Raw genomic sequence first — 14,663 nt, 5'->3', positions numbered from 1 at the left:
TTAAAATCTTATACAAAATCTGACACGATGAACTGAAAAATATCCAAAATTTTATCCAAATACCCAATTTTTTTTTTAATTTGAAAAATTTACCTGAAATCAAAACTCTAATCGTAAACCAAAAACTTAAAAACAATATCCATAATACCGGAAACATATTCGGAATATCCAACTATACCTAATAAACACATATTTATGATCGGGTCTAGGGTAGGACCCGGACTCAAACAAAGACATGCGGGTCAAAAAAAACCCAATAGGTTATCTTCTCTGGACCTGAACTAAACCTATAATTTTGGGTCTGTTCGGTTTGTTTTTTGATCCGGATATAATTCTCATGTCGAAAAGAAACTTACATAAAAGTGTACATATAAAATCTCAAATAAACTAATTTGTAGATTATATAGCTGTTAAAAATTATGTTTTTCGATATAATAAAACTTTGTATTATAATATAATCCAACAATCTAGTGTTATGTTAAAAATTTACTAGTATTTTATTAAAGAAAAGTGAAAGAGACTGTTATGGGTAAGAGTTATTTCTTTTTCTTTTCACTTTTTTTTATGTGAGTTGATGAAACCTTTTCATGAGAATTTAGTTCAGAGGGAGAGGGAGTCTAAAACAGAGGCTGCTCTGTTTTGTTCTCATTAATTCTGCAGTCTAGCTTGTATGTATCTTTGCATCACTGAAAGAAAAATGGCCTCATAAATAAGAAAAATCGATGCATATAAAGATAAAAGACACTCAGCAACAACAGTAAGGCTTCGCTACAGATTCATCCAATGGAAATTAAACTATAAAAACAAGGATCAGAAGAAACAGACAATCACAGACAAGGAAGATCATATTCATGGTGATGAAGCAAGAAAGCCAGTTCCTCTAAACTTCTCCTCCATCAAACCATCAATACGAGCCACCATCTCCGGCGTCAGATAATTCTCCCAGTCCCCAACTTTCCCTTTCCTAAAATAAGCACTGTTCGCATACACAGCAGGACGATCCTCCCTATCTTTCTCCCCTTTATTAGCTTCAAGATTCTTCAAAGTCTCAAAGCTACAAAGCTTCACAACTCTCTCCACAACCCCTCCTTCCTCTTCCTCCTCCGTGAACCCATACCCCATAAACTCAGCTAACCTCTTCACGTACGGCAACGGGTCCCCCCTCATCGTCTCGTACTTCAAAAACAAAATCTGCTCCGGGTTCGCTTCGTGGGCCTTCCAGTAGCCCAAAACATGATCCAGATAAGGCCCGTACACAGACAAGCCGTGACAGTACTTATCAAAAGCCTCCTCGATGCTAATGACATCTCCTTGCTGTGACCTCTCCTTGTGAGCGAACGTCCACATGGAGACAAACGTGTCCTTGGGGTCTCTCCAAATGTAAACCATCTTACAACCAGCCTTCAAGATCGATTCGGGCAAGAGATTATAAGGGATGTGAGTGGAGAAGAGCGTGTTGCCTTCGTCCTTGAGGACGTCCACGCTCGGGAAGAACGGGAAGTCGATCTCGATGTAAGGCACGAACTCGTGAGGGTTGCGTTTGAGGAGAGGGTTCGTTGAGTCGTCGAACTTGGACCGGTTCGCGATCGCGAAGGTTAGGGCCTTGAGCCACGTGGTTCCGGTTTTCGGGTAGCTGCAGACGAAGAAGTCGTTGGGTCGAGCTTTGAAGAAGCTTTGGGCGTGGAGTAAGCCTTCGAGGAGAGGTTGTAGCCACCAGTGGCCACCGTACTCGACGAAAGGGTCTTTTGGGCGCCAGCCGTTTTGGTGAGGAAGCGTGGCGATGGTTTCTTGGTAGTGTTTCTGGTTCTTCTCGAATTCTGATGGTGGTGATGCGACGACGTCGTTTTCGGATTTGGATTCCATTACAGAGATGATGGTTTGTGTTTCTCTTATTTGCTGTATAAGTAAATCAAGTGATCGCTTACTCGTTTGTTTATGATAGCTATAATATATAGTTTTGCTGTGTGGAATATATAAGTAAGTTGGTGGTGACGGCTGACGGGTGAGGAGTATACTAGTTTACCAACAACGTGTTATATGTGTTTCACAGTTGCTGGTTTGGTGACTACTGACTATGGAGTTTCTCTGAGCTAAAAATTATATATTTTTTAACAAAAAAAAACGTGCAAGGATAAACCAGTTATATTATAAGATGTTATGTTATAAATGTTATGTTTAAACACATAAAAATTTAAAAGTTTACTTTATCTAAAATTTTAATTTAACCAGTCATAAAAGACTAAAATGTAATTGGTTGAGCACTTTTTAATAAAGTTAAAATTAATATGGAAAGCTTAAAACATCTTATATTTTGGAACACCAGAAACCTACCTTCTAAAAACCATATATTATGTATGTAGAATAAACCAGTGTCAAATGTAAATAATAATACATGTAACGTACTCAACTTTAAGTACATTTTAACCATTTCTAATGTGACTATAAATTTCTTTTCAGACCATAACAAGAACAGTCTTCAGAGAATATCTGAACCTGAAAAACTTTCTGAGATCTCTACAATATTACAAAAAAAAAAAACAAAAAGAATCTTCAAAGTGTATAAGAAATCAAGAATCTTGTGATATGTGATTAGACTCAAAAGTTTCTTTTGCTATTAAGCTGTGACACAATCTTGTAAATAAGGATGGCTCGAGTTCAAAAACCTTAACCAGAACGGTTTATACCTACCTATAGCCAGCTTTAGCCAAGGTTTCATGTTACCATTGTAGTGAATCACAGCAGCCGTTTCGATCAAACGGTTATCAATGTTCACATCGTAACCTAAACCTAAGACATGCCATCTCCTGTCTAGCGGTTCAGTGAGACCATAGAAAGCCAACAGACCCGGAGGGAGAGTCCCAAGCTTCCAAAGCGTTCGTTCTGTGTTCTGCTCTTGCCAGTAGTGGTACCGAGCAGTCACATTCGCTTTCCTCCAAGCCACCAGGTCGAAAACGTTCATACCAAAAGCCCATCCACATGCTTGTGGGTCGAACTTTGAGCTGATGAGTGGGTTGGAGAAGTTTAGATACTTGTAATAACGGTGGAAGGCTTCGAGACACGTCTCAACAGCTCCATTGACGTTTCCGTGAAGATCCAAGGAGAAGAGTGGAGTCAAATCTTTCTGAACGACAACATCGTCATCTAGGAAAACGATCTTTTCTAGCTGCGGATAGATCTCGGGGATGTAGAATCTGAGATGGTTCAGTAATGACAAGTACTTCGGGTTCCTCATTTTTGGCTCAGGGTTCGTTTCTTGACTTGTCTGGTCTCCGAAATAGTAAGCCCTTGAATCTGTATCCAGAAGTTGCTTAACAACAGGAGAGTATGAAGCATTCAGCCAAGAAAACTCTTCAACGCTCCTGATCTCTATCGCTGAGCCCTTGAAGTCATTGCTTAGAAACCAAGCCTGCATAGCTTTGTAGCTCACTCTATTCGTCACTATGTGGAAAACAAGCTGTTTTGGATGATCAGCGTTAGAGACGGTTGAGTTAACAACAACAGAGGCGGCTATCACGTTGTCAGTGAAGATGCAGAAATGGTAGAGATTGTTGTCAACAAGTCTAGGTGAGTCCTCTGCCAGTTCATGGCGTGATGGCTTAGTTAGCCAATCAGATGTGAGCTTGATCATCAAACAGTGGAGGCTCTTTGGTAGCGCCTCGGCAACCGATTGCGCAAATAATGTGGTTTGAACAGTAGCTGCGCTTGCGCGCTCTTCAAGGGATTGGATGTGAGATTTCATGGTCATCATTGTGGTGGCTATGTCGTAGTGCGCGTCTTGCGCCTTGTAGATAAGAGTTGAAAGGCCCGTAACGATGGGTTTTGCTTCGTCTAGTGAAATGGGTTGACCTCTCATCGCTGCTTTCGAGAGCAGAAGCTGACAGCTTCTGATCTTAGAAGTCAGCTCCCAAGCTAAGTGGAGGTTGTTGTGCTCTTTGGCTATAAAAACATAAGCCTTGGCAAGCGTCATTTGCTCTCCTAACTGCCTCGCGAACGAGGAAGCACTTGTTACCTCTTCCGTGAAGTTTAAACGGGGAGGAGATACGTTCTCGGTTATTGTGTCTCTTTCCTATCAAAGAAAAGAAGATCAGAGTAAGGTCTCCAAAGACACAAACATCAAAAGAAAGAAAAAAAAAACATTTCTGTATAGATAGTATGATGCAATAAGCTGTCCATAATCCCCTTCCTATACTTTGTGAAAGAAAAGGTTATGTTCTCAAGTCTTGGGCTAACTAAGAATTCTCAACAAAATTCTCATGACACTCATTCAATTACAATGCATCTTTAGAATGATAGTAACATAAACATCAGCATTTTTTTGTTAACTACTGCATGTACTTTATTGGAGAGCTTAGCTTAATACAAAATCTTCCCGTCTATAACTCTACACTATGGCATAAAGCGCCTTGAATATTTTCATCTCTCAAATAATCGGCAATCAATGTCATATCAGAACAGTAGACGTAAAGGTACATATATTATCAAGAAATTTTGACTATTTTATGAACTTATACACTCACACTAAGAAGAAAGAAAGCCCAAAACCAACAAACAATGTCAATAAGAAACTACAATAGCCACAATAATATTCTCAGGCCAAGTAAGAAGAAACCAATAATTAAACAATCAAAAAGCTTTTAATTTATAAAGACATCTACTAAGCAACTTATAGCTAGAGACCGAACTGATACAGATTCTCAACTTAACAAAAGTAAGGTTACAATTCCACTGGATTCTCACCAATGTTTTGTCAACAGCAAGAAGAAGATCCAGACTTTTTCTTAACTGTATGATCAAAGACATAGCATGGGAATCGAATGAAGAGAGAAAAACATACAACTCTTAGCTGAGATGGATCTTGTTGCTGATGATGATGCTGAACCATAAAGAGAACCAAACCAGCGACAGAGAAAGAAGCAAGGAGAAGCCATATCCAACTCAACAATCTCCTTCTAGCTACCCTCCGCCTCCTCATCTTTTCCCTACTCCTCCTATCGCCGATTCCTCCACGGTTTACTCTAAACCCAGATTCGAGCAGAGCCCAATGAATTCGAACAAACAAAAAATCTACCGACAGAGATTGTGATTATTATGATCTAAGTTTCGCTTTGCTTGCGCGTTTCTTTGAGTGCATCGAATGATTTCTTCACTGTCCAAAGAAATGTTTAATGTTTGACAGATCTAATCTTATTGGCTCACTCAATCACTGTCGAATCGATCATCAAAATCCTTTTAACTTTTCTTCGTTTTTTTGACCAAACTAAACTTTATTTTAATTACAAAATGAGACCGGAAGTAGATAAAAATGTCTATTAACACCCTATCACTCCGTCGGTGTTTAGATTAGTTTTTTATGTTTGGTCCAGAAACAATAGCTAAATTTAGTAGAAGCAGGAGGAATATAACACATAAATATCTTCAGATTACGTCCAACACGTTTTCTTCGATAGCGTCCGCAAAGGAAAAGTAGGACGATGAAATAAAAAAGATAATTCATATTTTCTTTCCTTTTTAAACAAATTACAAATTTGAATTTTCTTCAAACATTCTTCTCGTCTTTCCCAGCTTCTATATTTGCTTCCAAACGGATCGTATTGGGTTGGGAGGCAAATAGGCTGGTGGTCCCATAACGTTGTTTTATTTTTCTCATAACCTTGCGACTCGAACGTTGGGCTTTTTCTTTCTAAACAAGGAATCAAATGGTCCTTATGGAAAAAAAGGAAAGAACATTTTGGTGACCAGAGGGAACAGTTCAAGCAGTTCAGATCATGTACTCGAATAACGTCAGTTACGTCACAGGTTCAAAAGATAAATAAAATTATATGGCCGGTTAATGACGTCGTCTACATGATCATACGATACAACTTGTTGAATAGAGTTATATCCTTCATTCGCGGAAGCAAACCCTCTGCTTCACTTAAAGTTGGGTTAAAGGACTTATCATTCTATTTGGTGAATGAACAAGTTTTTTTTTCTCATCTGAAATTTCCATTCATATATATCAAGAATTCAATTAAATACAACAAAAACCATCAGTAAAGAAGAGGTTAAGGCGACAGCATACCATTCAAAACAAATAACACTAATTGGTTACACAAATATCCTTCAGCCGAAGAGAATATCCAATGACCAAATAAGGTTGCCAACGGTCTTCTTTAATCACGCTTTTTGCTATCAAGAAAGCAACAAGGTTAGCTTTTCTTGATTGAGTGTGTGAATGAGCAATTATTTAGGAAACGATAAGAGGGTTTTAGAAAAAAAATCTATAATCTTTTAACTTAATAATCGCTTAGGTTAAGAAAGAAATTTAGACCCATAGAATGTGTAAAATGGTCAAGAGTATTGTATCATTCATACAATGTACTGAATCAATATAGTTTCTAGTCGGGTTTTCCACTTGTGTTGATGGTTCTCTTCATAGTGATCAAATAGGTTTGATACATTAGAGACAAAGTCTCACAAGTAAAAAAAAAAGTTAATTAAATAATATAAAAGAGAGATAAACCAATCTATTTATTACCAACTAGATTTAGGCTAGAAATCTATATAGCTTAACATATCTAATCAACTACCCATTGTGGTGATGACATGCATGTTTAGAGTTAGGCAATGATTGAGATATCTTTCAAGGCTTCCACCACGATAATCATTTGGGAGAATATGTGAGAGATTCTACTTTGCAAATGTGGAAAGTTTTTTGGAAGAAGATAACCGTCGGAGTGATAATGAGTTCTCAAAGAATTCTATCTAAACATGTCTCATGTGTCACAGAAGTGGCCATTAATTAGTTTTCTCGCACAATTACAGAAGTTCTATTTGGTTTAGTTTAAAGCATGGAAATTAGGTCTAGTTAATTTAGCCGTATCCCCTAATCTACACTTATTACGATTTGTGAATGCAGTTTATATATAAAGTTGCTCTGTTTTGTATAAGTTTCCATTATAAATAAAAATGAAATATGCTTTTAATAAATATATTGGAATTAGTTAGAAACTTTCTAGATATTATAATACTCATCATACATAGGAGTATTTGTTTTTACATATCCCACTTGCTATAGTGGGTCTAGATTTTGTAAATTATTATTTTTTGGCAGGTTGATGAGAAAAAGTAATAGATTACTGGTTTTCTTCTAACTATAATTAATATAGGTAATGACACCAATCACTAATTTTTTTTTACCAAAAGTTTAATGTCTCCAATCAAGAATAAGCAACCTTGATTAGAACATCTTCAATGGTACATAATAATTTTTTCTATATTTCACTTTAAAATAGAATTACTCTATTATAGAATTGAATTTGTTTCAATGGTTTATTTTATAATAAAGTTACTCTATAATAGAGTAGAATATAAAATAATGTTGTTTTTCTATTCCAAAAATAGAGTAAAACAACAACATTATTCTATATTTCACTCTATTATATAGTGAATTATTAGAATAAATTCAATTTTATAATAGAATTATTTTATTTTAGTATAAAATATAGAAAAATTATTGTTTACGATCGGACGGTCTTACTACGTGCATGGGGGGTATCTATGTTGTTCACAATGTGCTAGTTCTAAAATGTCATGTTTGTTCCCGAAGAAACTGCTTGTGTTTTTAATTTCTGATTATATAGACGAAAACACTATCTTGAAAAAAGCAAAATCATTCCTTTAAGATTAATATTATATTTGAAACAAATCTCAGCTTTTACTTTTGTCTTTGCATGGTGCTTTCAAAAGGATGGACTGATAATCTGCATTTCTTCTTAACCCTTGGAACGTTCAAAGAATGATCAACTACTTTATGTCGGTCTCAAGTCTTGATTAAATAATGATTTTTTTTTGTCAACAAAATAATGATATATAAGCTATACAAATCTATGAAATGGTAAATATTCAGAGGAAAAAAAAAAGCTATACAAATCTAGCTCTTTTTAATCTACTGGAACGGGACAAAATTTCATATCTCGTCCAACCGTTGAATGAATGTATTTTGGAATTACTTCAGTAATGTTGGTTCGATGGGAACTCATAGAACCATATCCTTGAGTAGTCAATGTGTGACATCGGGTCACAGGATAAATCACAAGATACCTGTCGAGAATATCCAGGGACAGATGTAACGTGGTAGGTAAATGATGATGTCATACAACATTAACATGGTCAATGCGATTTTGGGGAAGACATAAAAGGAGCCAAGGAGGTAACACTCGAAGATTCTCCGCACAAATTACAATGAGACCACAAAACTTAACAATGGAATCGATAACTTGGAAATGAGAGATGTATAGCCTTAGCTACCTGCTTAGCTATAGGGTAGATCAGTATTAATACTATCCGTTTCAAAATACATGTGTCGATCTTATGGGATTAGCAAGATAAAGTAAAGAAGGAATTATCCTTTAATTTGAAAGGAGTTGATCGGTGAAAGTCTGATGGAGCCTAATCTAAAGTAAGAATATAAATACCGAAAATACTCTTACTGCAGCGGAAAAAAATTGTAATAATTTGCCCGGAACTGGTAGGCTGGTAGCTTTACTGGTAAAGTTTTTTTTCCCTCGTAGCCCATGAGCTACAAAAGCTATAGTTTAATACAGCCCATAACCATAAGAAGTAAAAACAATGCTCGCAGTAGTGTAAACATAAAGTTAACTCTCATGTGATCCATTTTTCGTTGGTACTTGTTCTGCATCTTCGCAATTTATAAGTACAAAATACAAGTATACAATACTCTCGTTGACTGATCACCATTAATAATTATCCATTTTATACGAAACACACTTGATGGCAAACTTACAAAATAAGAAAAATTAGAAAATCACGAAAAAGACACGCACATATCACAATACGTAGTTACGTACACGCTACATGTTATTATTCTATTATTAGCATCATCATGGTAATATTTCAATCAACATATATATATATATATATATATATATACATGATCAAAATTCAAGTGATCATGTGGGATTCGTCAGAAGATTCACGCATGCAAAATAGTTATCAATCTCTTCGAAATCGTCTTTATATTCATAGACCGGCGTCACCTCAACGTCATTGTTCACATCCTCCCGAAGAAACCTCGTAAGTTCATTCATGAACTCAGTGTTCTCAACACAAGACTCTTCCAACATCATGGCATGTTGCTCATTCAGAAACCCTGAGAATCCGATATTATCAACACTACGGCACATTAAAGGATCGTTAACGGAGGAATCAGAGAACATGGATGGAGGCGACGTAGCGTTACCGTTACCATTAACGGTCATCTGGTTGAGAAGATACGAAGTTGGTGTGAAGGAAAAACTCGTTGACTTATCTGAAATAGAGTCAACGGTGACACTTGTAGTAGTAGTAGTAGTAATGAGTGGGCCACCACTTCCGATAATCTCCGAGATAACCCTCTGATTGATTTTCTTTCCAAACCTATTAGCCACCCTGTTCAAAAACCTAGCTGATGATAATCTTGACTTATTGGCTTCATTCTTGACATTCTCATTATTACCAAGATCATCTTTACTCGTTATAATTGTCTGAATAATGTTTTGATTATTCAGAATCTCCGGGAGGTTTTCTGATTTGCTGGTTTCGGAGATCAAACTCTTGTGTGTAACCGGGTCGACACCTTTCTTGATCAAACGTTTTTTGATATGAGTGTTCCAGTAGTTCTTGATTTCGTTATCGGTTCTTCCCGGTAATCCACGAGCTATATCAGACCATCTGATTTAACACCATAAAATTGTACAATATATTAGTCATCATCACATTATATGTATAACATATAATTATCAAAACCTAAAGTATAAACAATGGGAAAATATTCAAAACATTTAAAAAAGAGGAAGATGGAGACTAACTTGTTGCCGTGAAGGGCGTGAAGAGAGATGATAGAAAGTTCTTCATCTTCAGTGAACTCTCCTCTTTTGATGTCAGGTCTTAGATAATTGGCCCACCTCAGTCTGCAGCTTTTGCCACATCTCTTGAGTCCTATACCATGTAAAGAATTATGTGTTATATTATTGACCAGTAATGACCAGAAAATACTAACACTGATCAAAATTAAAAATGACTGGAATAAATAATAATAAACAAAATATAAATACCAGCTTTTTCGGGCAGAGTTCGCCATCCACCTTCACCGTGATTGTTAAGGTAGGAGATAAGCTTCTGATCTTCCTCGGGGGTCCAAGCTCCTTTCTTTAACCCTAATTCAGGTTTGCAACATGGTGTCCGCACCATTCTTGATTCTTGATTCTTCAAGGAGTCTTGGCTTTTTTTGATGTAATGATTTATCTTCGGTCGAATTCAAAGGAGTTGTTGTCAAGTGAAACAAGCAACAAAGAGAAAAAAAATTGAAAACCTGAGAATTGAAATAAAGTGTGAAGTGGCACGTATGATCATAAAGATCGAGCACATGATCTTTTGATTAAAGCATTCAGACATCGGTAGATTCTTCTTATAGACATCTTGCTCTTTTGGGGTACTCGAGACTGTTTTAACACTGAACAAGAAGAACACAAAGAGCGAGACAGAGAGAGAAAAAGATATCTACTTGCTCTGTGTTTCTTACCACAAGAGAAATAAAGAGAGATTTGATAGAGATAATTTTTGTTTATTTTGGCTGAGAGTTGTTTGTTTCACTTGCGAAGTGAGAAAACCTTGTGGTGGAGGCACCATCTTTATTTATGCATGCTTGTGGCTGTATGGCTGCATCCAACGACATCGTTTAATTTGTAGGTGATTGTCACGTGGCTCGTCATGATTCCTTATGGAATATTTTATTTTGTATATAATTCATTAGAAAGAAATGCCAACTTTCTCAGTGGAATTTCGAGATAGACGTCTGATCTTTTTCATGAGATAATTGTATTCTGGCTAAAACTTGGTGCAATTTAACAATTTATTATTCATATTGTCAACAAATATTTTGACCAAGATAGCTATTATATAGTATTTATCCCATGCATTGATCAAAAAAAAAAGTATTTATCCCATGCATAGGACCGCAAATTATTTGATTATTTCCTCAGTTTTTTTTAATAAATGTTTGAAAAATATTATTTGTTTTGGAAAAAAAAGTTTTTTTGTTCTACAAAACCAATTCAAATTTGTATATATAATGTACTTATTTTATTTTCTAACTTTTTGGCTAAATTAATTTTTCAACTTACATACCAATTTGATTTGATAAAATATAATTACATAATAGAATAACTGGTACACAAAATATTTTTGAAAATTCCAAAAAGGATGGACTATACATTTATTAAATGAATATATATACATATATATGTATAATGAATTTTAAGTAAGCAAAAGAAAAGAAGAAGATATGGATGTAACATAAACATTAGTTATCATGGGTAAATACCTAGTTACCCAGTTATTTGTTTAATCAAAAATTTAATTGCTACTGGTTATTTTTTCCCATGCCAATGTCAAAATCTGAAGTTATTCAACAATAATGATTGGAATTATTTCTTTTGACTGAATAGGCCAGTCCAAGTAAATTAAACAGTATACTTTTAACTATTATAAAATCTGAAATTCTTATAAAGAACGAAAAGTATTTTCAGCGTAGCAGAAAAAAAGAGAAAATATATTTGAGAAAATTTGAAAAAAAAATCCAAATGTTATATTTTTACTTAAATTATCATTGATAATTTATCAATTACAATAGGGTGAATTAATCTAAATGTATAGCAATTCAATATACAGTGAACTCCACAGCAACAAAAAAAAATATACACCACAAAATATATGGTAATCAAAAATAATTTTTATTATTAATATGTGTAACTGCCATGAATAGTTATTTTCATATTTTGCTGATAACCTCTAATATATATGCTACGCTCTCTTCCAAAAAGTTGCTAATAAACTGGTTTTAATGGTTTTGCAAACTTTGCCTAATCGAATTCTCAATATAAAATGAAAATATCAGTAAACTCTTTGCTAATTACTTCACCTGGGGCTCAGAAAATACTCATAAAAGAAGAAAATAACAGATATGAAATTAGGATAGTAAGAAAAAAGTTAAAAGAAAAATGAAAAAAGTTTCCTCGGATGGGGAGACAAATAACAATGAAACCGCAAATATACGTCTCCTTGTCAGAATGCATTCAACTGTAAAAGATGGAGTGCGAGACTTTTCTAAATACGACTGAAACCTTCACGATTTTGTTTACGTCAAATTCAAAATAAATTAAAAATCATTAGGCGACAAATTCTTATAGAGAAAATAGGCAGACGAACACAACATGACTGAAAATTCGAGGAAGGTAGTAATTATATTATATTATACACACGAAGTGGTCGTATTTGAATTAGATAAATTAACCAACAACTTGGTCACTCAAACACTGGACTTTGGACATATTCGAAATGGACCATGCCAAGAAAACTATAAGGAAAGGAAAAGAAAGAGATCATTTAGATTTCGTAACAATTAATTTACATTATTTCATTTGGACAAAACCCATTAATTAGTCAAACATCGTGTTTCTGTCTTCCAGCGAATTTAGATGAGCTATCTTATGAAAGGCTTACTACGACTTTATCCATTTAGGCATTTGAAAAATGTTGGTCTAGTGTTATTTATCAATCTAGTTTCCTAAACCGTATGCTTTAGCGCCTATGATTGAGAATAAGGGTGCTATGTCCGGTCTCTGACTTTTATACTAGAACTTCTTCTTCTTCAATTCTAGTGTTAGAAAACGTATTTGATGAATTCGTTTTGTTAAATATCTGTTCTATGAAAATTGAAATGTGGATAAATTTTGAGTGTGGCAAAGTATGATGGTAATATGGTATGGAACCAAAGCTTATGTCTAATCAGAGTGATGATAAAATTCTGACAAAAGTTATACTTTTTTTTCTAAAGTTATACAAAAAGTCAAAAAGTTATACAAGATGTGAATAACTGGTTAAATATTACATAGCCTATACAAATGAAATCAGTGGAAAACGAAGAAGAGGACTAAAACCTTTCTTCAACTTAAAACTGACAAACAAATCAAACTGTCGATATTTGTATACAATCACTGTGTTAACCATTAAATTTGCAACTTTTGAATGTAGTATTTCACATTGGATGGAGTCAGCCGTTGAGAAGGAAAAAACGACTGTTCTAAGTAAATAGGTATGGTATGTTTGAACTAGATTCTTTTTTTTCTTTCACTGGAGCTGAATAACCTAGTAGATGATCAATTTTTCATCCAAAACATTAATAACACTGAAAATAACCAAATTGAAAACTGTAAATTTATTCATAAGAGATTTATAAGTAAATTATTAAAAAATATAAAATATATTGCAGAGATATTAGAATCAACATACATAAAATTTTAAAATGATTTCAAGATTTAAATTTTGAAAATTACAAAACTAATTTAATGAAATCTTATTGAGTAAAACCAAATCATAAAATGTTTAAACCATAAATTTCAAATACAATTTTTAATTACACTGGATCTTAAAATATAATTAAAAATCATGAATTTTAAAATGCATTATTCTGAATTTAAGTTCAATTAAAATCTGTCATTAAATAACATCCATGCAATATGTATGTTTTTATCTAAAATTTTTGAGAGGTGGATTAAGCGGTAAATACACATCAACGGGCCCAAAATATTTTGAAATGTGGATTAAGCCCGATATTTTCATAACAATTGCTAAAAAATAATATTAAATAGGAAAATCCTATAAGCTAGAAAAATATTAATGTATTAACAAAACTAATCTCTACTAATAAAAGGGAACTTTTGAGGCTCCATAGGGCGTCCACATAAGCGGAAAAATTTCTCCCGAAAGATGACACGTGGCATAAAATATAGTTTTACATTTTAATATTACTTATTTTCGAAAATTGTAAGAAATATGTAAACATACAGCATAAAAAATGGAAAAACTACTAATAAAAGGGAACTTTTGAGGCTCCATAGGGCGTCCACATAAGCGGAAAAATTTCTCCCGAAAGATGACACGTGGCATAAAATATAGTTTTACATTTTAATATTACTTATTTTCGAAATTGTAAGAATATGTAAACATACAGCATAAAAAATGGAAAAACTACATAAAACACATGTAAGATTACTATTTTTTACTTCTACTAATAAAAGGGAACTTTTGAGGCTCCATAGGGCGTCCACATAAGCGAAAAAATTTCTCCCGAGATGACACGTGGCATAAATAATAAAAGGGAACTTTGAGGCTCCATAGGGCGTCCACATAAGCGGAAAAATTTCTCCCGAAAGATGACACGTGGCATAAAATATAGTTTTACATTTTAATATTACTTATTTTCGAAAATTGTAAGAAATATGTAAACATACAGCATAAAAAATGGAAAAACTACATAAAACACATGTAAGATTACTATTTTTTCACTTCTACTAATAAAAGGGAACTTTTGAGGCTCCATAGGGCGTCCACATAAGCGGAAAAAATTCTCCCCGAAAGATGACACGTGGCATAAAATATAGTTTTACATTTAATATTACTTATTTTCGAAAATTGTAAGAAATATGTAAACATACAGCATAAAAAATGGAAAAACTACATAAAACACACACTTTTGAGCTCCATAGGGCGTCCACATAAGCGGAAAAATTTCTCCCGAAAGATGACACGTGGCATAAAATATAGTTTTACATTTTAATATTACT

General features: G+C 34.2%; 3 protein-coding genes across 5 annotated transcripts; all 3 read right to left on the bottom strand.

The window, feature by feature from the left end:
* Positions 1-691: 691 nt before the first annotated feature.
* LOC103872656 (cytosolic sulfotransferase 17) lies at positions 692-2,074 on the bottom strand. The gene has a single exon (XM_009151085.3). The coding sequence runs from the start codon at positions 1,861-1,863 to the stop codon at positions 850-852; it is 1,014 nt and encodes a 337-aa protein (XP_009149333.2). The 5' UTR covers positions 1,864-2,074; the 3' UTR covers positions 692-849.
* Positions 2,075-2,329: 255 nt separating this feature from the next.
* On the bottom strand, positions 2,330-5,224 carry LOC103872654 (probable galacturonosyltransferase 11). Of its 2 annotated transcripts, none has more exons than XM_009151083.3 (2): positions 4,835-5,224; positions 2,330-4,066 (listed from the first exon to the last, which is right to left on the bottom strand). In XM_009151083.3, exons 1-2 carry the CDS (start codon positions 4,970-4,972, stop codon positions 2,615-2,617), a joined length of 1,590 nt encoding a protein of 529 aa, XP_009149331.1. In that variant the 5' UTR covers positions 4,973-5,224; the 3' UTR covers positions 2,330-2,614. The 2 variants fall into 2 exon arrangements, with proteins under 2 accessions (XP_009149331.1, XP_009149332.1); XM_009151084.3 differs by having other exon boundaries at positions 4,738-5,181.
* Positions 5,225-6,697: 1,473 nt separating this feature from the next.
* On the bottom strand, positions 6,698-13,782 carry LOC103872653 (transcription factor MYB51). Of its 2 annotated transcripts, XM_009151082.3 has the most exons (3): positions 10,095-13,775; positions 9,849-9,978; positions 6,698-9,711 (listed from the first exon to the last, which is right to left on the bottom strand). In XM_009151082.3, the coding sequence occupies exons 1-3, from the start codon at positions 10,228-10,230 to the stop codon at positions 8,952-8,954; spliced, it is 1,026 nt and encodes a 341-aa protein (XP_009149330.1). In that variant the 5' UTR covers positions 10,231-13,775; the 3' UTR covers positions 6,698-8,951. The 2 variants fall into 2 exon arrangements, with proteins under 2 accessions (XP_009149330.1, XP_033128141.1); XM_033272250.1 differs by having other exon boundaries at positions 9,849-13,782.
* Between the last annotated feature and the right edge of the window lie 881 nt (positions 13,783-14,663).

The sequence above is a fragment of the Brassica rapa genome, chromosome A06 (genome assembly GCF_000309985.2).
Source record: "Brassica rapa cultivar Chiifu-401-42 chromosome A06, CAAS_Brap_v3.01, whole genome shotgun sequence".
NCBI classification, from domain to species: Eukaryota; Viridiplantae; Streptophyta; class Magnoliopsida; order Brassicales; family Brassicaceae; genus Brassica; species Brassica rapa.
Note: the sequence above shows the minus strand (reverse complement) of the source record. Positions and strands in the feature narration are given on the sequence as shown.